General features: G+C 43.3%; 1 protein-coding gene across 1 annotated transcript in view; it reads left to right on the forward strand.

The window, feature by feature from the left end:
* The window catches only part of TOM1L1 (target of myb1 like 1 membrane trafficking protein), a 52,812-nt gene extending 34,609 nt beyond the window's left edge, over nt 1-18,203 (forward strand). The window contains exons 8-15 of the mRNA XM_028711172.2: nt 6,102-6,235; nt 7,373-7,433; nt 8,466-8,586; nt 10,149-10,251; nt 10,570-10,630; nt 13,647-13,725; nt 14,697-14,778; nt 16,557-18,203. Of these exons, the coding sequence (XP_028567005.2) occupies nt 6,102-6,235; nt 7,373-7,433; nt 8,466-8,586; nt 10,149-10,251; nt 10,570-10,630; nt 13,647-13,725; nt 14,697-14,778; nt 16,557-16,623 (708 nt within the window). The 3' untranslated portion in view covers nt 16,624-18,203. The remainder of the gene's footprint in view (nt 1-6,101; nt 6,236-7,372; nt 7,434-8,465; nt 8,587-10,148; nt 10,252-10,569; nt 10,631-13,646; nt 13,726-14,696; nt 14,779-16,556) is intronic.
* Nucleotides 18,204-22,112: the final 3,909 nt, after the last annotated feature.

Raw genomic sequence — 22,112 nt, forward strand, 5'->3', positions numbered from 1 at the left:
AAAACAGGGGCGTCCAAACTTTTATCAAAGAGGGCCAGATTTGATGAAGTGAACATGCGTGAGGGCCGACCAGAGTTGTTGACCTTTTTTTTTTTAGAATTGGAGTTATTGAGGTTTTTTGGGATTTCCCCCCAAAGTTGTTGAGGTTTTTTTAGGATTGAAGTTGTTTAACTGCCACAGGGGCCAGATTAAATCGACCAGCGGGGGCTGGACTTTGGGCATGCCTGGTTTAGAAGAACCGAAGAGATCCCAGCATCAGAGAATTACTTCTCTCATTCTCTCAGAATTGAAATGGGTAATCAGGTTTTAAAATAAAGCACAACCCCATTTTAAAACAAACAAATCACAAACTTTTTTTTAAAAAAAAGCAAATTACATGCCCATTTTAAAACAAACTTTTTGGTTAATAGTTGTATACCCAGACTCCTTTTGCACCCGTCTACCACAGATGGAATCCATAATGAAGAAAACCACGCTCCTTGAAGTGGCTTTAAATGTAAACAAATTATTTTGGAGATTTCCTGCAGAACTGATTTCTGTTTTGTAACACAACCTAATCCTTAATAAAAACTTTTTTTTAAAAAAAGTGAAATTCTGGGAGGTAGTCTTGGAAAAGGAAGGGAAAAAGGGAGATTTCCCTAATAACATGTTTCCTTGTCAAGAGAAAATTCCGTCCAAGGCTTTTTCTTTGAGTACTTCAGTAATGGGAAAATGTTTTTGCCAAACCCAATGGCTCTAGATAGTATAATGTGGATTTCCATAAACAGACCAAGCCTTCATACTATTCTCTCCTAATGCCAAGTACATGTAAAAAAAAGTAATCTGTTATCTCAAAATCACTACATATAAGACTAGATTCCACCAATAGTGTCTGACTTGGCTTTTTTTAAAAGCTGCGCTTCCTACTTATTTTATTAAGCATTTACAACATGGCGCCCCATAAAGATTTGGCCATGTATGGAAATCTAAGGAACTGTTTTGGGCAATACAAAATATCCATTTCAGAGAATAAAAACAGACACTTCTCCAAAACACCCCCTCAAGCAAAACACCTAAGACATATATTACCAAGTTGATGGACTATGCTGAAATGGCAAAATTAACTGGGAAGCTCAGAAACCAAGAGGACAAGAACTTTAAAAAAGAATGGGAGAAAATTATAATTTATTTAGGAGACCATTGTAAAGAGATGAAAACATTAGCAGGATTTTAACCGTGCTTGTAAAGTAACAAGAACTATGGACAATTTAGATCGGTAAAAAATTTGGATAACTGATTGATATGCAGTTGTAAATATTGTCACTAGGACCATGGAGGGGATGGAAGGGAGATTCAGATATTCAGAGTAATCTCTTTATATGGTTTCTTAATTGACTTTGTTAACTGTTTATATTCTTTAAAATTAAATTAAAAATATTTACAAAAAAGAGAAAACCATAATACACACATGTGCGTGTGTGCGCGCGCACACACACACACACACACACACGGGTTGGGCTATTGACATTCACCGACAAAACCATGGTGGGGAATCCAGATTTACAGCATGAATCCCGTTTCCCTTCAATGCCTTTTGATACTTTTTAATGGGATGAATTTTCCACGTTTGTGTGGCTTTTGCTGTGCCCTCATGTGGCAAGATCTGGTACTTGTGGTATGAGGGCATGAGTTTCGCTCTCGTAGTAAAATGCCGGATCTCTCTCGCCACATGAAGGTGCATTTGGAGGAATTAAATCACCACACAAAATGGTTGTGGTAAGCCAACTCATAACAGAAAAGGTAGTTGCTCCAGAAAGCCACGTGAGACATGAGCCTGAAGAAATGATCTGTGGGAGAGCTGTGTGGCATAAATGCCGTCTCAAGAGCCCAAAGATAACATCATTGGGTTGGATGCAGTCTTAGTCAGAGGGAACCCACTGAAATCAATAGGAGGAACCTGAATAGTATCCATTTCAATGGATGATCTCTAAGTCTGAGAAAGGCTAAATCAAACTCATTGTTTCCTCTCTTTTTTTTGTCTGCTATTTTCAGTTTCCTTTGTACTTATTTATTTAAAGAATTTGTTTATCGTCTCATTGATATCCAGGAGGCAGGTAGTTAATTTGAAGGGGCTCCTTTACACTGTACACATGAACTGTGTACAACTGAGATGTCTAGAGATCTCACATCTTAGGGATTTAAAACTCTGAGAAGATACACTTCACTACTTTGTAAATCTGGGGGAGGGTCTGGGTTCATTCACATGGATAAGTTTAGAATCAGCCTTGTTTCTCAAAAGAGATTGAGTTTTTTTGCTCTTAGTCAGAGATGGGTGTGTACGTGGTGCTTTTTTTTATATTATAATTTATTTTGTGAACCGCCCTGAGATTTGCAGGTATAGGGTGGTCTACAAATTTAATAAACAACAACATTACTTAGTGTGTTAGGTCAACAACAACAATAACATTAATTAGTGTGTTAGGCTCCCAATATCTGGAAGGCCATCTCCATCCCTAGTGACCTTCTCTGGCAGAGGGGAATATTTTGGTAGCACCATCACTCTCAGGTGTGTGGAGAATGGTGTCCTGGGAAAGAATTTTCTTTGGCAGCCCCTGAATTGTGGAATTATCTCCCCACAGAGGTGCATCCCAAATCTTTATTGTACAGATTTCACCATGTGCCGAAGACGCAACCTCTGTATCCTGACCTGCAGCGTGAAAAGGCTGCATCCAATTAAGTCCTACTCAAGAGTAGACCCACTGGAATTAACAAACCGAACTTGGTTGTGACCATTAACCTCAGTAGGGCTCAGATGTGCCAACTTCATGGGACTGAGGCCTCTACAGCCCCCCAAATGTCTGCTGGGACAGGGCAGCTAGACTGGGAATGCGGCAGCTAGAATGGTGACTGGGGGTGGCCGCCGAGACCACATAACACTGGTCTTGAAAGACCTACATTGGCTCCCAGTACGTTTCCGAGCACAATTCAAAGTGTTGGTGCTGACCTTTAAAGCCCTAAACGGCCTTGGTCCAGTATACCTGAAGGAGCATCTCCACCCCCATCATTCTGCCCGGACGCTGAGGTCCAGCGCCGAGGGCCTTACAGGGAACCAGGCAGAGGGCCTTCTCGGTAGTGGTGCCCGCCCTGTGGAACGCCCTCCCATCAGATGTCAAAGTGATAAACAACTACCTGACATTCAGAAGACATCTTAAGGCAGTTCTGTTTAGGGAGGTTTTTAGTGTGTGACATTTTAGTGTATTTTTGGTCTCTGTGGAAGCCGCCCAGAGTGGCTGGGGAGGCCCAGCCAGATGGGCGGGGTACAAATAATAAATTATTATTATTATTATTATTATTATTATTATTATTATTATTATTATTCCCCAATCTTGAGGGGACACAGGAAGCCGCATGACATTGGGAGACACTGAGCAAACCTAGTAAGCCTCTCCCAATGTGACAGTTGTCACGCATGCATGATGTCACACAATGCACGATGCACGTGATGTCAGCCCCCCAATGTTGGGCGCAACTCAGTGCTTGTGGTAGGGCTACTCTTGAGTGGGATTAGCATTTGATATAACCCAAGGTATTTTGCCAGATTCATACTGTTCTGTTCGATTTAGAATAGCTCTGCTTATTTTATAATGGTCATGTTTTCATAATTGTATATTTTGTTGTTGTAATCTGGCCTTGTACCTTATGGTGAAGGGCGGTTAGCAAACCTTATAAACGAATAAACAGGGAAGGTCTGCAATCTGGTGAATGGCGATGCTGCCATACGAGTTTTGCATATGGCCAGAAATGCAAACTGCTCACTTTTTGGGGGACACACAGTGGTGACAGCTTAATTTCTCCTGCATTTTGGGGCGTTCCCGGTTTTGATCTGGGGCTATCGTTTCTTCCCCACCATGCAGTTTTAAAATGATATAGAGCAGTCTAGTTAACAACATAATGGCGCACACAGCCACCTCGTAAAAACAGCAGTAAAAAAGAGCAAGCCAATTATATGCACTGATTTATTGTAGTTTATCTGTAGAAACTCAGTTTCCTCCCACGCATGCATCTTTTATAGGTTGGCTTTTGTTTGTTTGTTCCTTCCGCCAAAGCTGAAGGATTCTTTCTCGGATATGAATTGTTTGCAGTTTTGTTTTGTTTTTATAAAAACAACCCATACAACCTTTTCTAAAGCATCTCCAAGCTTCTGGCCTTTAGTGATTTGGAGCTGTTTTCTAACCTTGAGGCACACCTCAAGGCTGTTGCAGCATCAGGTGTTGTGATGTCATGTTGCGTTTTGTTTTTAACGATGAGACTCATTAATGGAGGACATGATGGCTAAACACGAGAACACCATTAATGGTTACCAGATGCTATGCCATAGCTGTCAACTTTTCCCTTTTCTTGCGAGGAATCCTATTCGGAATAAGGGAATTTCCCTTAAAAAAGGGGAAACGTTGACAGCTATGCTATGCACAAGCAATCAGGGATGGGGATACTGTGACCCTCTCAGATGTTACTGTGCTACAATTTCCACCGCCCCACTTGACTACTGACCCTGCTTGTTCGGGCTGATGGGAGTTGGGACTCCAACATCATTTAGGGGACCACAGGCTCCTTGCTCCTGTGATGAAGGATGGCTGTCCTCATCATGCTTTACTTGTTACTTTTCCAAGAAGATGATGAGAGATAGATGAGAGATAGAGCGAGAGAGAGACCGACCTGCTGGACATAAGAGTGGACATCTCCATCTTCAGAGACTGTATAAGTCACAGTACAGTGGTACCTCAGGTTACATATGCTTCAGGTTACAGATGCTTCAGGTTACAGACTCAGAACTAACCCAGAAATAGTACCTCAGGTTCAGAACTTTGCTTCAGTATGAGAACAGAAATCGTGCTCTGGCAGTGCGGCGGCAGCAGGAGGCCCCATTAGCTAAAGTGGTGCTTCAGGTTAAGAACAGTTTCAGGTTAAGAACGGACCTCTGGAACGAATTAAGTACTTAACCCGAGGTACCACTGTACTAAATCCTGTTTACTTCTTGTGTTGGGGCTCCTCAGAAGGATCTGGTTGGGCTCTGTAGGGAACAGGATGGTGGTGTAAATGGTCTAGCTAACAAGCTTCCTCTGTTGTGAATGGCCAACATATAATGTCTTATTGAGAAACAAAGTAGGCTTGTGGCAACTCAACTCCAGATAACCCAAGCAGTTGAGCCAATCTGCAGGACACAGTAGCAGAAAACAGATTTGACCAATTGTCCCCAGGCAACTGCTTCAGAAAAAGAAGACTCTGGGAAGACTCACTGAAATCAATGGATACGTTAGTCAGTTGCTGGTTTTACTTCTCTGAGTAGGAGAATCCCATGCACACACAATGGCCTGATTCAGACAGCCCCAGTACAATGAAGCAACTCATCTGAAGGCTTTCCAGGGCAGATTGTGGAGAGGGCAAAGACTTCTTCCTTGTGTATTGTCCTTCTTTATGGTAGTCGCCAGTATCCAAAAAGAAACCCAGGGAAGAGGATATAGCAGATATAGCCTTCCTTTTTTTATTGCATCTGCTTTCAGGGCAGATCAGTGCAGGACCAATACATTTTGGTGCCCAGGCAAAGACTACACACTAGGAGCCAGTGTGGTGTAGTGGTTAAGAGCGGTAGACTCGTAATCTGGTGAACCGGGTTCGCGTCTCCGCTCCTCCACATGCAACTGCTGGGTGACCTTGAGCTAGTCACACTTCTTTGAAGTCTCTCAGCCCCACTCACCTCACAGAGTGTTTGTTGTGGGGGAGGAAGGGAAAGGAGATTGTTAGCTGCTTTGAGACTCCTTAGGGTAGTGATAAAGCGGGATATCAAATCCAAACTCCTCCTCCTCCTCCTCCTCTTCTTCTTCTTCTTCTTCTTCTTCTTCTTCTTCTTCTTCTTCTTTATTTGCTTTCCCCTTCCTTTCTAAGTCCCAATGAAGGAACCTGCTTCACCTTGCTACATGGAAGGGCTAGCCCTGTATGTGGTCACCAGAACAGTGAAGAGCCTCTGATAGTGTGCCTTGGATACAAACAATGTGTATTTGACGCCTGCTGTTTTTGCCCTTCAAATGCTGATAGCAAATGTCTTTCCTTTCATCCCTTGGCAGAAGCTCTATAAGACGTGTCGGGTGATGCAAGAGAGAATTATGGAACTGCTAGCGACTGTGCAGAATGAAGACGTGATCACAGAACTGATACAAGTCAATGAAAATCTGAATAATGTCCTACTGGGACATGAAAGGTAAAGCTGTTCTATATATGCTGGGGACTCGTTGCTGATATATACACAGGTTATGCCAGTTTCAGGGGTGGGGAAACTGGCCCTTCCAACCCCCATCAGCCCCAGCCAACATTGGCTCAAGGGTCATGGATGATGGGAGTTGTAGTCCAAACAATATTTGAAGGGCTTGCTCCTGCAATAAAAAAGTTGTGATTGAGCTAACAAAGAGCTTTGTCCCCTTGCAGTGTTCCTTGGGAGTAGGCCTCATGTACACTTTCCCCTTTCCCTTCTGCTTTGGAGAGAAGTGAATGTCTGAACCAGTGGAACCTATGCTTGGCTGTTGAGCATAGGATCTCATCCTGACCATGCAATATTTGCCTCTCAGCGACTGCAGAGTCTGGCATTCCATTGTTCAGTTCACTTCCCACCCCACAGCAAGGAGCAGGGGAGAAAGCCTCTGGCCTACTTCTGATCCCACCCTTGGGAGAGGTCCTTCAGGAGAAAATCTCTGAATAGACTAAGTTACAAGTCTCTATTGTGATGCTTACGTTATTTTCCATGTCCGTTTAGGTTTCTTTTGAGACACAATTCTCTGGAGAGAAGCGAACATTGTTGCTTGCCTGTTAATCTGAGTGGCAGAGTGCAATTCTTCCCCTTGGCACATGTATGCTGTCCAAATGTAATGTTTTCGTTATAGAATAAATAAATAAGTAATCAAAAGATAAAATAAAAGATAAATAGAAATTGGCCCCATTACTCAAGCGCCCTAGAATAATGGGACCAATTTCTTTCTTACTGTTTTCTCTTTGGCTTGTTTATTTATTTTGAAACAAGCAAGCACCCATTCTTGAGTGATGGGGCTAATTTCTCTCCCCCCTGGGAGGGTTTTCTTCTAAGAAGAAACATTGGCAAAAGCTGGAAGCAGGCAAGCTAAAAAAGAAAGCCATAACGATCTTCCTTGCTAGCTGAGGTTATAAAAAGGAGGAAAAGATAATATCCCCTCAAGGTCTGCTCAGAGACTGTGAGCTTTGCCTCCTTGGTGATTCTCAATTGACTGGCCATCTCTGGAATATGGCAAACATTGCATACACATCTTTCCGTTGTTCATCGTAACTGCATGGCTTGAAACGCAGGTACTGACCGTACCATTTCATACAGGTTCTCTCGAAACAGAGTACGCTTCTTGGAGAATCAAAGGATTCAGAATGAAGGTGCAGGGGTAAGTAATTAACAGCCCGTCCTCTAGCCTGGAAAGAGCCTTCTTTTGTTAGGACAAGAATTCTGGAACGTCTGATGCTGTTAGATTCTTGGGTCTCTTGAGCCATTTTGCAACGTTTATAGTTCATGCCTTCTAAGTCTAGGCATGTTGACTCAGAAGCAAGTCAGAAGCTAAGTCTGGTGGTGCTTACTCCTAAGTAAGTGTGCGTAAGATTGCAGTGCGTAAGTGTTGAATAGTGGGTAGACATGGCAGACGACACAGCAATTTCTCCAAAGCAGCTCTTTATTTTGTAAGCTGGAACAGAACTGAACAGCAAACAGCTCAGCCGGCCTGCTTTTATAGGCAGCCGGCTGTCAACATTGTAGCAACAACAACCCAGGGTTTCCCACCTAAAATAACTGACGTGGACCTGAGTGAAAACTATCTACAGTATCCCCCTGCTGGCCCAGGGTGAGAACTTCAGTACATAACAGTAAGATTCAGTGTTCCAAAGAGGACAAAGCATAAATTGCTAGTTCACCCATTACAGAGAAAGTAGCCAAATATGTCTGGGTGGGGGAGAAATCATTCTCTCTCTCTCTCTCTCTCTCTATATATATATATATAGTCCACTGAAAAACTGCTACAAAAGGAAAGCAGGGAAGCGGGGAGGAGAAAACCACAATACCATCCCTAGTGCTTCTTCAAATGACAGCTGTTAAGCTGTCATCTTATACAATTCTTGCAGAAGATAATTCTCTTAATGAATTTTGGCTGCACTTATCTTGAACTGTGAAGTGTTCTTCGGGATCAATGCAAAATTATATCCTGCTCATTCTATTACTGAGAACCTTCAGATTTTACAGATATAGCTGGTGAATCATAGGTGGTCACACTGGTGACTTGAGGAGACCCTTACCACCAGCCAAGATCTGCCTCCATAAGAGAGCAAAAAGGACCTTGTTGGCAATTGCTTGTTGCACACTGAATGTTCAACCCACACCTAAGAGGGAACACTAGGTATAACCTCTGATCTCTTTCTTTCCTTTCAAGGTCAATGGCAACCAGCCATCTGCTCCTTCGTGTGATTTGCTTGACCTGGCTTCAAGCTTTTCCACTACTGTGCCAAAGCCTGGGGAAGTTGGCCCTGCACCTCCTCAGTTTTCAGAATTGAGTGAGTATGTATGTATGTTTTAATGGAATGCTATGAACCTTGTGGGAAAATATGGAAACAGACTTATCCTTGTACAGTCCTATGGATTTGGACTGGAGAGCTGCAATATGGAAGATCTCCAAGGTGTTGCACAGGAGAGATTATTATATTATTATGGTTATTGTTATTATATTTGTACAGTGGTACCTCGGGTTACATATGCTTCAGGTTACATAACACTTCAGGTTACATACGCTTTAGGTTACAGACCCCGCTAACCCAGAAATAGTACCTCGGGTTAAGAACTTTGCTTCAGGATGAGAACAGAAATCGTGCTCCGGCGGCACAGCAGCAGCAGGAGGCCCCATTAGCTAAAGTAGTGCTTCAGGTTAAGAACAGTTTCAGGTTAAGGACAGACCTCCGGAACAAATTAAGTACTTAACCCGAGGCGCCACTGTATACTGTCCTATACCTGTAGCTCTCAGGGTGATTCACAACATAAAATAGCATTATAAAAACCACAAAATATATGATAAAAACAAATACAATAATCCCCATTCCACAACGTATTTTAAAAGGGCATTGGGTGTCAATCAGCCAAAGGGCTGGTTGAAGAAGAACGTCTTTGTCTGGTTTATAATGAAGGTGCCAGCCGAACCTCCCTGGGGAGAACATTCCACAAATGGGGAGCCACTGCAGAGAAGGCCCTTTCTCGTGTTGCCACCCTCTGGACCTCTTGTGGAGGAGGAACATGAAGAAGGGCCTCAGAAGTCCGGGAAGGTTCATAGAGAGGCAGTCCTTGAGGTCTTGCAGTCCTGAGCTGTTTTATAGGTCAAAATCACCACTTCCCTCTTATTATTATTAGGGAAGTGCTCAGTGTTAGAAAGTCTCTGCTTTGAAATCAAGAGGCCCCAATTCAATTTCCAGCAAGTTCATGCAGGGCCAGGAATATCTCCTGTGTGCAACCTTGGAGGCCTGCCTCCAGTGTAGGTGGAGCTAGATGGACCAAGTGGTCTGATTTTACATGTTTTCTTCTCAGATGCATTTCATACTTAAGAGATGCAGACTGTGACCTAGAAGCCAGAGGCCATGGAGGGAAAGTACAGGCAGTTCCACCTATGGGTGTTTTGGATCACTAGCATTGTTCCTGTACGCATCAGTAGCCAAAATTCTCCACTTCGCATGGGGAACTCTGGCTTAATCGAAGCCAGAATCTTTGCGCCAGAGCTGGCATATGAAGGGAGGAAGCGAGGGAGGAGTGCTCAGTCCCAACACGCATTACCAGCTTGGTGAACCGTGGCTTATTAAGCCAGGAATGATCATCTGAAGAAGGCTGTTGTGAACTGAACTTCACATGAACTCCCAAATGGTGACTGGATAATAGAAGACACACATCCCCACCTTGAGTTTATTTGAAATAATGTGTTGTTGAATTCTGCTTATTGATCTATATCCTGGGCCAATGTCTTGATCAGAGTTCACCACCGTGATATTTTGCCTTAAAACATTGCCTAAAACATTTGTGTGTTTTAAAGGTCTGCAGAAAAAATCACAATCATGCCTGTTTTTCTTTCTTTTTTTAGATTGCCAGCCACAAAGTGTTGCTGTTCCAAGTCCCTATCCTACTCAGCCACCACTTTACCCTCAACTGAATTCACTCGCAACTACAAATGCTGCACACACTCCGTAAGTAGCAGTTTTTGAAGCTATTTAAACCTTTTAAACAGGGTTTAAAGGATGATAGGCAAAGTTGAAAACCAGGACATGGTCACACAAACGTCCCATCTCTGGAAGCTGGCAAAAATTAAAAAGACAGGTAAACATTTGTCAGACTCAGTCCTTCATTTTGTAAGGTAATTTGTGGAAGGGCAGTGCGGACTTTTGTGAACCGAGATAAATTGAGAATGCAAGGATTTAACAATGCGGCCAGAAGCTTGGATGCTGGAGTTGGAAATTTCATGCATGGTTCCTTGATGGCTTCCCATTCATTCTTTCCTTTCCTAGGTTCACATCAGAAGCACAAAGTACATGCCAAAGCTTTCCAGGTAGCTCCACATACATCAACGTAAGTAGCAAACTGTTTCTCAGTCCTTCTTCAGTAGCAAGTATCACAGAGAGATAGCTTTGCACATGTTTTCTGTTTGTGTAAGTGACGTTGGACCAAAGCTGTCAACTTACAGATTTGAAAATAAGGGACCAGCAGCCTCGAAAATAAGGGTTCAGCAGCCAAAATAAGGGATTTTCCAAACACAGGTATGTTCGACTTCTGAGCCCCTCCAAGCCAAAGGCAGAAAGCCCAGCCAACAGCCAAACAAAGCCTCAAGTGGTGGTTGCCACACCGCAGCAATCCGGCAAAGGGGATGCAGCAAGGAAAACCACTGTCACCTCTCCGCTGGGAAGCGCTGAGCAAAGGCGAGTCCCTAGGCAATGCGGCTGATTTGATCAGCACAAGGCATGCAAGCTCCACCCCCCTGTCGTTCTTAGACTCCTTATTGGGTGAGCAACGCAGCCAAGCAACACAGTTGGAGCCTCCCTCCTCCCTGGCCGGCAGGGAGGGAGGGAGAGGAGCTGCTTCCTTTGAAACCCGGGAAATGTAAGGGACATCATCAATAAGGGACAGCAGCGGGACACGGCGCTGGGATAAGGGACTTTCCCACCAAATAAGGGACGGTTGACAGCAATGTGTTGGACTCTGGGTCCCACCAGCCCCAGCCAGCATGGCCAATGGCCATGGTCAAGGATGATGGGAGTTGTAGTCCCGCAACTTCTGGAGGGCCACAAGTTCCCCATCCCTGTTGGTCCAGCCACGCAGTGTTTGTGGTGTTAGTTATAGGGGTTATTTATCTTAACACTCTTACCAGTGCCAAACTTAGAACCTGAGTTCTTATGCAGATGAAGCAATGTCATCCATGAACAAGAGGGAAGGATCTTGCACGCTCAGGAGAACAAACCAACAAAGATATTTAGGAAATATTTAAAGAAGGGGGAGGTTCCCCAAAAGGCCCAGTGAGTACTGAGCAATGGGTGGCCATGGAATTAAATTGGCTGGAAGAGAATTCCACGGAAGAGGAAGGTGTGGCCAAAGAAGAAGAAGAAGAGAAGAGTTTGGATTTGATATCCCGCTTTATCACTACTCGAAGGAGTCTCAAAGCGGCTAACATTCTCCTTTCCCTTCCTCCCCCACAACAAACACTCTGTGAGGTGAGTGAGGCTGAGAGACTTCAGAGAAGTGTGACTAGCCCAAGGTCACCCAGCAGCTGCATGTGGAGGAGCGAAGAAGCGAACCTGGTTCCCCAGATTACGAATCCACCGCTCTTAACCACACTGGCAGGAGAGGTTAGCTAGGAGAGAAGGGAAGGAGCCACAGAGCAGGACTGAGGAGAGTGGGAGTTGAGGATTTGTAGCTCTGTCTCAAATTTTAAATGTTCCAGAAGTGGGTTATGCTGCAAGACCTGACTATAGGAATTGAGTGTGAGCTGCCCATAGAGATTTATGTAGCTGGTATTCGGCATCCATGTTTCCATCCCCACCCCTCGAAAAACCAAAATGTAAGAGCAAAAAGTAGAGTAGAGAGTAGCTTACAACAAACCTCTAGTGTCATCAGTTGTTTTCAGGCACTGCATTGAAGGTTGAGCTGAATGTGGTGTACGACAACCCTGCAGTGTAGCTAAAACAGGCGAAGGGAGGCTGGGTAAACAGGATATCCGCATTCTAAAGTAATCCTCAGAAATGTGTTGTCTAGAGGCCAATGAACCAACAGGCTTGCTCCACGAGTCCGAGAGGAAATGAGATTCCACACACACCCCTCTTTAAACAATACTCTCGTGGCTGTTGCATGGCAGACAGCACTTGAAACAAGGGAGATTGGGAAGCAGTTTGTGTTGCAGCTTGTGAGCCAGCAATTATTAAAAACTCGCCCCCTCCCCAAGAAATAACCCAGAGGTTGGTGCATGTCTAAGTAGCTCTTTAGGGACGCGGGTGGCGCTGTGGGTTAAACCACAGAGCCTAGGGCTTGCCAATCAGAAGGTCGGCGGTTTGAATCCCCGTGATGGGGTGTGCTTCCGTTGCTCGGTCCCTGCTCCTGCCCACCTAGCAGTTCGAAAGCACGTCAAAGTGCAAGTAGATAAATAGGCACCGCTCCAGCGGGAAGGTAAACGGCGTTTCTGTGTGCTGCTCTGGTTCACCAGAAGCGGCTTAGTCATGCTGGCCACATGACCCGGAAGCTGTCTGCGGACAAACGCTGGCTCCCTTGGCCTATAGAGCGAGATGAGCACGCAAACCCAGAGTCGGCCATGACTGGACCTAATGGTCAGGGTTCCCTTTACCTTTAAGTAGCTCTTTGGAGCCCAGCTGCACCACTACAGTGGTACCTTGGTTCTCAAACTTAATCCATTCCGGAAGTCTGTTCCAAAACCAAAGAGTACCAAAACCAAAGCGGCTTTCCCATAGAATGTAATGCAAAATGGATTAATCCGTTCTGTTCTTTTTAAAAACAACCCTTAAAGCAGCAATTTAACACAAATTTTACTATCTAACGATAGTAAAAATGATCCATAAAATGAAAGCAATAAACAATGTACTGCAGTCACAGAATCAATCAGTAGCTGAACTGTGTTCCACACAGCCACAAAAAACAAAACAAAAAAGAGGCACAAAAACGCAAAATAAATAGCAAAAACAGACAGACCTCAGCGTAACACTCAAAACGGAAGTGCGGCACTCAAATCGGAAGTGTGGCACTCAAATTGGAAGCATAACACTCAAAACAGAGCACGCTCGGCTTCCAAAAAATGTTCTCAAACTGGAACACTTACTTCCAGGTTTGCAGTGTTTGGGTTCCAAGTTGTTTGAGTACCAAGGCGTTTGAGAACCAAGGTACCCCTGTAAACGCTTTCTGAATCAGAGAGAATTGTATTGCAAGCAGCAACAGGGTTAAAGGATTTCTGTCTCTGCTGATACTAACTTTAATCCTCACATTAAGAAGTAAACAATGCAAGAATAAACCAGCATGTGAGGCTAAACCAGTTTTTTCACAAAGCTATCTTCCTACATACCTGATTTAATTCATTTCCTTCCCTTAGGTGAACACCTATTTAAATCCAGTACCTGTGCATCCCATAAGCCTTCAGAGTAATGGCTCGAGAGAGGTGCCCCCAGCAGGTAGGTCTAACCAACTACAGTTGACATTACCTAAGTTGTGACTGCTTTCTTATATGTCGGCAGGATTATGTCCAACTTGGGCTATTACCTGTTTTGGATAGTTTTCAAGACATGCAGAGGTTAGCGAAGGTGGGAAAGTGAGACTGTGCTTTCCCAAGGGAACCATCTGCATGATGCAAGCCTGAACATGTTGGTTTTGGATAAATTATTCGTTAATTTTATCTCTGGAGAGGCCGTGCACGCTGGCCCGGGCCTTCTCAGGCCTAAATGACTTGAACTGAGCCGGAAAGGGGGATTTTAAGGAAGTTCAGCTTAATGTGTTTTCCAGACTCCAGGGAAGAAATAAGTGAGTTCCCTTCCAGCCTTTCTCAACCTGTGGGTCCCCAGATGTTGTTGAACTACAACTCCTATCACCCCTAGCTAGCAAGGCTAGAGCTCAGGGATGATGGGAGTTGTAGTCCAACAACATCTGGGGACCCACAAATTGAGAACCGCTGCAAATTCAGACCATCCTGCACAATGCTGGGAGATGTGAAGGCCTGGGAAAATTAAGTTCAGCTACAGTTCTGTATTCTAGTAATACATTTTACTAGGGAAGGACCGTCGCTCAGTGGAACATGCAAAAGGCATTCAATCTTCAGGAAAAGCTGGGAGCATATTCCCTGTCTGAAATCCTGGAGAGTTAACCTGCCAGTTAGTGCAGAGAATACCATGCTATATGGACCATTGGTCCAATAAGGCAACTTCCTATGTGGTTAAATATATTTGAGTCCATAAATCCTTTTCATGCTTGTATTGTGCACTTTCCTATTGCTATGATCCACTTGTATAATTTTGCCTTACCCTAGAATTACAGAAGAAGGTGGTATTAAGGATAGCTGGGACTTTGGTTGGTTATAATTTTACATTAGCTAAGCAAAATGATGCTAACTATTTTTTTTAAAACATCTCTGGGTTTCCTTCTTCCACAGACGTATCAAAAAGCAGTCCGCCTCCTCCTAATTATTATGAGCTAATGGAATTCGACCCCTTGGCTCCCAGTGACAAAACAGAGTAAGTAATTTTGAGAATGACGAATTTACTGCTTGTCGATACACCAGATTTATAATACAGTGGTGCCTTGCAAGACGAATGCCTCGCAAGACGAAAAACGCGCAAGACGAAAGAGTTTTCCGTTTTTTGAGTCATTCCGCAAGACGAATTTCCCTATGGGCTTGCTTCGCAAGACGAAATGTCTTGCAAGTTCTTGCGAGTTTGTTTCCTTTTTCTTAAAGCCGCTAAGCCGTTAATAGCTGCTAATAGCCGCTAAGCCGCTAATAGCCGTGCTTCGCAAGACGAAAAAACTGCAAGACGAAGAGACTCGCTGAATGGATTAATTTCGTCTTGCGAGGCACCACTGTACAATTCAGGGTGTTGGCCACTGAAGGTAAATGAGTGATTAAATTTAGCCAAAAAACCATTCTTGGAGGCACACTTTTGTTTAATCAGGACTATTTGAAAAATAAATATATTGTCATTAGTTAAAATACATATTTAAGTAAATCCCTAGGGTTGGATCCAGAGTATCATTTCTGCTAGGTGAAAGGGACAGAGATCCAGCAGATTTCTGCAGGACAAGGTGGCAATTTTTTCAGGAAGCTGCAGGGGAAAGAATTGGCAGATATTGCCTCCCCCTCCTGCCTCTGCTGGGAGTGTCTTGTGATGGAAGTCCTACTAATAGGAACTCTGGATCCGAGCCATGGAAAAGTAATTACAAAGCTGAGAGCATGGATTCAAAGCGGGCTAAGCAGCGAGGGCCTCACAGATCTGAATTACGTGAAGCAAAAGCATTACATACAAAATCCAAAAGAGAAGATAGATTAACACGATGAGCAAAATCCACCATTGTGTGAGCAACCCTCCAAATCAGATTTTGCATGTGTGCAGGGGAGCGGATGGTGCATTCCCACTGCACAAATGGAAGTCTGCTCTGCTCACACATTTTGAGCATGGGAAACAACCCAATTATCTCCCTCACACATTGAAATTATTTCTGTTACTAGGGAACTTGTGGGCAGACTCATTGACCATTCATTTTTGCAGACATTCATTGAAGCTACCGTATTTTTCGCCCTATAGGACGCACTTTTTCCCCTCCAAAAATGAAGGGGAAATGTGTGTGCGTCCTATGGGGCAAATGCAGGCTTTCGCTGAAGCCTGGAGAGCGAGAGGGGTTGAGAGGGAGTTCCCGCCGGGCTCCCAAGGCTTGCGGACAGCAGCCTGCAGCCTGAAACCCGGGGAGCGCAGCAGGGTGCACCCCGGGCTTTGGGCAGCTCTCCGCAAGCCTTGGGAGCCCGGTGGGACTTCCCGCCGGGCTCCCAAGGCTTGCAGACAGCAGCCTGCAGCACGAAACCCAAGGCTTGCGGATAGCAAGGCTTGTGGATAGCTCCCAAGGCTTGCGGATAGCAGCCTGTTCTAGGGGCTGGGGTCGGGGGAAGCTCGGGCTTCCCCCGCCCCAGCCCTGCACCTGGGGGAAAAATAATTTTTTCCCCCTTTATTCACCCCCCCCCCAAAAAAAACTAGGTGCGCCCTATGGGCTGGTGCGCCCTATAGGGCGAAAAATACGGTAAGCCCATTGGGGTCAAAGAAAATTGTCTGAAAGGCTCTGATGTGGGCTGCAGTAAATGAGCTGGCCATTTTTGCTAGGAGGAATTGGATACCATGGATAATGAAGCAAAATGAGTTTTATGCTATGTGGGGCTCAGCCCCTAGCTCTCCTGTAATTGTTTTGTTGACTAATCCTTGTTATTCATGTCACAAAAGAGTGTTTTATCTTGTGCTTTTGATTTCAGACCTGTATATGAAGAAATTGATGCACACCTATTCAAAGCAAGTGTTAGAAACAACACCAGTTGTTAAAAGCAGAGGTCCAAGAGAACCAGTACTTTACCAGTACTAGAGACTATTTTGATCACTCAAAACCTGTCAGTTCTGTGACAGAGAATAGGAGGACAATTTTTGGAAGATGATTTGGATACGTCACACCGTTCATATGAAGAGATTCAAAACCTATCCTCCCTTAAGTGCATTACATTAAGTTCAGTTGATCGTTAAGAATGCAAGGTTCTACTTGTGCGTATACTTTGGACCAAAGTCTACAAATTCTATACAGCATGACCCCCCCCCCCCTAAAAAAAGCATTCTTTCTAGGGAGCAAAATACCCAAGACTGTAATTATAAAAGAAACTTTGCACTTGGAAAAATAAGGTACTTTTATTTTATGGTACATTCTGCTTAGTTATAAAAGCAAACAACTTTTTCCATAGGTAGAACTACATAATGGAACTTGATTTAAGTTGATGTGCATCATTGTGCTGGAGGTCCAGGACCAAATCGAGGTTCAAGCTAGCCTTCAAGCTGTTATCTGGGATTTAGTGCTACATTTTGGGGGGGGGTGGACCTTACCCCTCTATCCTCTCAGTATAATCTTCCTGTAAAACTGTTTGCTAACCAGGCACATAGTTTTGAAATCAGATGTTTCATAGCAAGTTTCTTGGTCTTCCGATGACTAGTCACTATAGCACTTTTCTCTAAATAGTTTATGTAATCCACTCATTGTATCAGACTTGCACAAGCTATTCCAAAGCAGAGGGGAACGTGAAAAAAGTTTTACCTTGGTTTTTGAGCAGCTTAGTTCTCTAACGTTTTGGCTCCCGAATGCTGCAAATCCGGAAGTGAGTGTTCCAGTTTGCAAACTATTTTTGGAATCCAAGCATCTGAAAGGGCTTCTGATTGGCTGCAGGAGCTTCCTGCAGCCAATCAGAAGTTGCGCTTTGGTTTCCGAACATTTTGGAAGTCGAATAGACTTCTGGAACTGATTCCGTTTGACTTCCGAGGTACGACTGTAGTCTCATGCGGGTTTGCTGTAGTAGAAGTCTTGCTCCATTTCTGTCCTAACATTCTTTAAAGAGCTGCATGTGTGATGGTAAGCCACAAATGCTCTAGTTTTCATGGACTTCATTGGGAGCAGCTAAACAAGGCACTAAGCAGATGGATGGGGGACAGCAAGGACATAAGCACACTCCTCTCTAAGGTATTTTGGGGCAACTCTGCCCTTGTTTGTTACTGTAGCTGTTTTCCACATTAAGCAGGTACTGTTAGCAACTAAACTTATCTTTAAGCAGGTAAGGACAGTCACTTGGGTCATAGATCATACAATGTAAAAGGGTGATGGGAAGAGGTGCCTTCTTTCTGATTTAAAGTAAAGTAAGTACTGCTCTGAGACTGTGACTGCCAAACCTATTTATAATGAATGTCATTACAATCAGCTGTTAAAATCAATGCTTTCTAACTGCAGATGGTACATTTTAAGTCTGATTGCTATGTAGTAATCTAATTATGTTTTACAATTCCTATGCTGTTTTTATACAATCCAAATAAAATGCAGTCAGAAACTATCTAATGGGTGGTTTCAGTAGCTGCACAACTCTCCAGTTTAACACAGCTCTTTCCTATTTGGTTTTATAGCTTGCCTCCTGCATTTTATGTCAAATGTTTGCATGCCAGTGTTAAGTAAGGCATCACACCGTTGCTGCTTTATCAGTTTATTTGCTCTGCAGCTATCTAGCTTTGAGCTGAAGTTTCTGTTGAGTCTTCAATGCATTTTGGAATCATACATTTAACATCACTGCCACTTGTAGTGTAGATATTTTGAAACTAGCCGATGTTTCTGTTGTCTGCCATGACCAATACCTCTTGTCTTCTCCTCCCTGCCCCAAGGTACATCTATCTTTATTGGGAGTTCTATTCACATTGGCTAGGAATTCCACCCAACAAAATATACAGGGCACAGAAAATTCAGGTAAAACTGTTATCAACCCAAAGTGCCAGAATCCCTAGAAATATTCTGTCATTTGATCTTTATTTTTTAAAAGGTGCTTTCATGTACTTCAAAGCATAGCTGAAATACATGCAGGAAAAGTCCCTCTTCACCTTGATATATAAACTATATTCAGACTAAATGTCCAAAACAGTCATGATTTTTTTTAAAAAAAGGCAGAATAAATTTATTTATTTTAACTCCGCTTTTCACCCTCTGGGTACCAATGCAGCTCTAAGGATAGTACCAAAGTTTAATATGCTAACCTTCAATGTCACTTTAACAGAAGGGAATAGTAGGAGGAAAGAGTTACGGCTAGGAGAAAGAAAGAAAAAACAGGTCTAAAAATAATAATCAGGGAACTTATAAGAGGTGATTTCCTTTGATTCTGGGTAGGTTACAGATTCTTCTGAGTTCAGTTTATGGGAATAAGAACATAGATGGCAAAGAACAGCATAACATTTCATATGGCATCTGCACTTTGGTTACAAACCTTCACACAATTTATGGAAGAGTGCTACCTCTGATATATTGCAAACAGCTAAAGGAGTTTTAGCAGTGTCTAAAATTAAATTAGATTTGAAAATACCACCCGCCACATGCATTTTATAATTATTATTCATAATCATGGTTCCTGTGTGCAAAATTAAACGTCACATCTTCAAATCTCTATACGATTCAATATCTAAAACACAAATTTTACAGTTTTTAAGCAACTTCCTACTGAGTTAAGGAATGTGCTTTTGCAGTCTGTAGATCACAAATACTGAATAGCAGAGGAATCTCCACTGCAGTGTCCGGCTGCTGTACTATTAGTTATAACCCGGGAGTGGCAGTTTCTGTCCTTCTTTTGCTTCAAAAAATGTGTAAGAAAGAGTGATCAAGTCAACATTGGCCATCCTTGGGTCTTCTGCAAATTCAGGATCAATGAAGAAAAATACTGGCATGTCCACTTCTTCGTGGGGATTAAGTCGTTGTTCTTCAAAACAAAAACACTGTAAATGTGGGGGAAAGAGGGTTTAGAATTGTTTCTGAAGTTTATATTAAGCCAACAATATATCCACAATCTAGTTTAAGGGGGAGGGGAACCTCTGTGCCTAGTTCAATTAAATGTGGCAAAATGCTATTTGTGATATTTTCCACCAAAGGACATGAAAAATCCATATACTATTCACTTTGCCACTGTCTTGTGAAAACTGTAATACCTGCTTAAATGCAAAGGGTAATATCCAGGGTAAGTCATATTCGTAGTACAGCAAATGAAATTAATGGACTAAACTCCATGAATTTCAACGAGTCCATGCTGACTATAACTTAAATGGAGATTTAACATGAAGCGCTAGCACCATTGACAGTGAATTAAACCATATTATATCCACACTTTGGGGGTGTGTGTGTGTTATATTTTGAACTATTCAAAATCACACAGCTTTACTTTGTCTTAGAAGATACAGCAAATATTAAAAGAAAAAAAAACTTTTTCCTTAATAGCTTTTTCAGAGCAGAGGGTGGCGCTAGATCCTGAGTCTGAAGGGTAAGTCTTCCTTGCACCAATGACAAGGAAAGTGGAAGGCATTTACCTACATCTTGGATATTGCCGCTAACATGGATTAAAACAGAATCAGGCTTCAAAAGTAGGAGAGTTCAGTTAGGAGCAGCAGGAGTCCACTCTTAGCGCATCATACTACACTTACTTGTATCTTGTTGAAATACTGCCCAGCTTCAAAAGGTACCACATTGTAGGTAGAGATTCCAATTATTGGTTTATCAGTGGGATTCTTTGCTTTATAAAATGCCAGTGCGGTCTCTCCTGGAACCACCTGTAAGAAGAAGTTGCTCTAGTGATTTTTCTTGCTTTCCCCTATGTCACTGCCAGCCAAACTGCATTATGGTGGGTAAGTTTATAAATGGCTAGTAGTCACAGTATTGCCTCTGAACCCAAGTTGCTGTGAACTGCAGGTTGAGAGAATGCTGTTGCACTCAAGATCTGCTTGCGGGCTTCCCATGGGCATTGGGGGGGGGGGGGCTATGATAACACAGTGCTGGACTAGATACTCCCTTCACTCAATCCAGCAGGGCTTTTCTTCAGTGTTTAGGTTTTTATACAGTGGTACCTCGGGTTACAGACGCTTCAGGTTACAGACTCCGCTAACCCAGAAATAGTACCTCAGGTTAAGAACTTTGCTTCAGGATGAGAACAGAAATGCGCAGGAATTTCTGTGAAATGAAAGTGTGGTGTAGCCACCTTGTAGATTTTTCCTGGGACTGGGGAATGCTCCCTGTTGCTACTAGACAGCAACAGCATCAGTGTGCATGCTTGTGCTTGTGTAAAGTCAATCAATCTCCACAATCAGGCATGCTAAACTTAAGGTTGTTGGGGATATATCTCTAATTCTGTGTTATGCCACGTCCCCCACAGCTATTTTGTGACTAGCACACTCTCAAAATTCAAAACATGACCAGTGGTCCTAAAAGGTTGTCAACCCTTGCGCTAACTCACCTGAAGTAGACAACACCTGTACATTCATCTGCATTCTGTGTTGGAATGCTAACAAGGTTTCCGTCTAAAGTAGGTCTAAATCAAGAAACTGCCGAAAACTCAAAGGAAAGGGAGTTTATTTCTCATGCAGATGTGGCATGGAGGACAGACTTACATAAAAAAGGGTGTCTCTACAGCATGCTGCTGTGCTCTTCCAACCAGGAATTCAGAGAACTGCGCAATGGCTCACTCAACGCCTCTGACCGAGTCAATATGGCATAGCAGTTAGGGTCAAACTGAGATTGGGGAGACCCAGATTCAAACTCCCACTTGGCAAAGAAGCTCACTGGATTACTTTTGGGGCAGTGTTGTTGTTGGCTGGGGGGGGGGGGGAGGCAGAACACACACAGTGCCTTTTGCTTGGTAGAGAAAGGCAAACTAAATGTCGTAACTAAATAATAACAACGTGAGTCCACATGCTGATTCGGTAGCAGCAGCAAGATGTTGCATTTCCCTAGGTGTGGAAACACAAAAGGAAAACTGTGTGCTGAGAGCAAATAAGCAGCGTGGGGTTGTGAGCCTGTTTGCCAGGAAGTAATCTTTACCCATCACTGGCAACAGACTAAATGCATGCTTACCCTGTGTAAGTGCCAATCAGAATTTAGCCTTTGATTTGTGCTGTTTAATGTTATTGTTTAATTTTGGTTTATACTGTGTATATTTCCTGCCTGGGACCTTTGGGTGAGGATTATAAATATTTCCAACAAAATAAGTAAATCCAAAGCAGAGTATTTTCAAACATTAGCATTAACAGAGATATCACACCAACAGCAGCATTTATGCAAACAGTATACCCTTTCCCCTCCCACTTTGCCCCATTTCAAATTAATTTTACTTTGGGATGCAGGTAGGTTCAGAATTCTACGCAGATGAAAAACTGCACCAACCTCTGACTCTTACAGGTGAACAACTGCTACACTGCAGTCTGTAGACCTTAATGCCTGACAAAGCAGATTATAAAACAAGCAGCCTCTCATTACGATTACTGCA

The sequence above is a fragment of the Podarcis muralis genome, chromosome 2 (assembly GCF_964188315.1).
Source record: "Podarcis muralis chromosome 2, rPodMur119.hap1.1, whole genome shotgun sequence".
In the NCBI taxonomy this organism is placed as follows: domain Eukaryota; kingdom Metazoa; phylum Chordata; class Lepidosauria; order Squamata; family Lacertidae; genus Podarcis; species Podarcis muralis.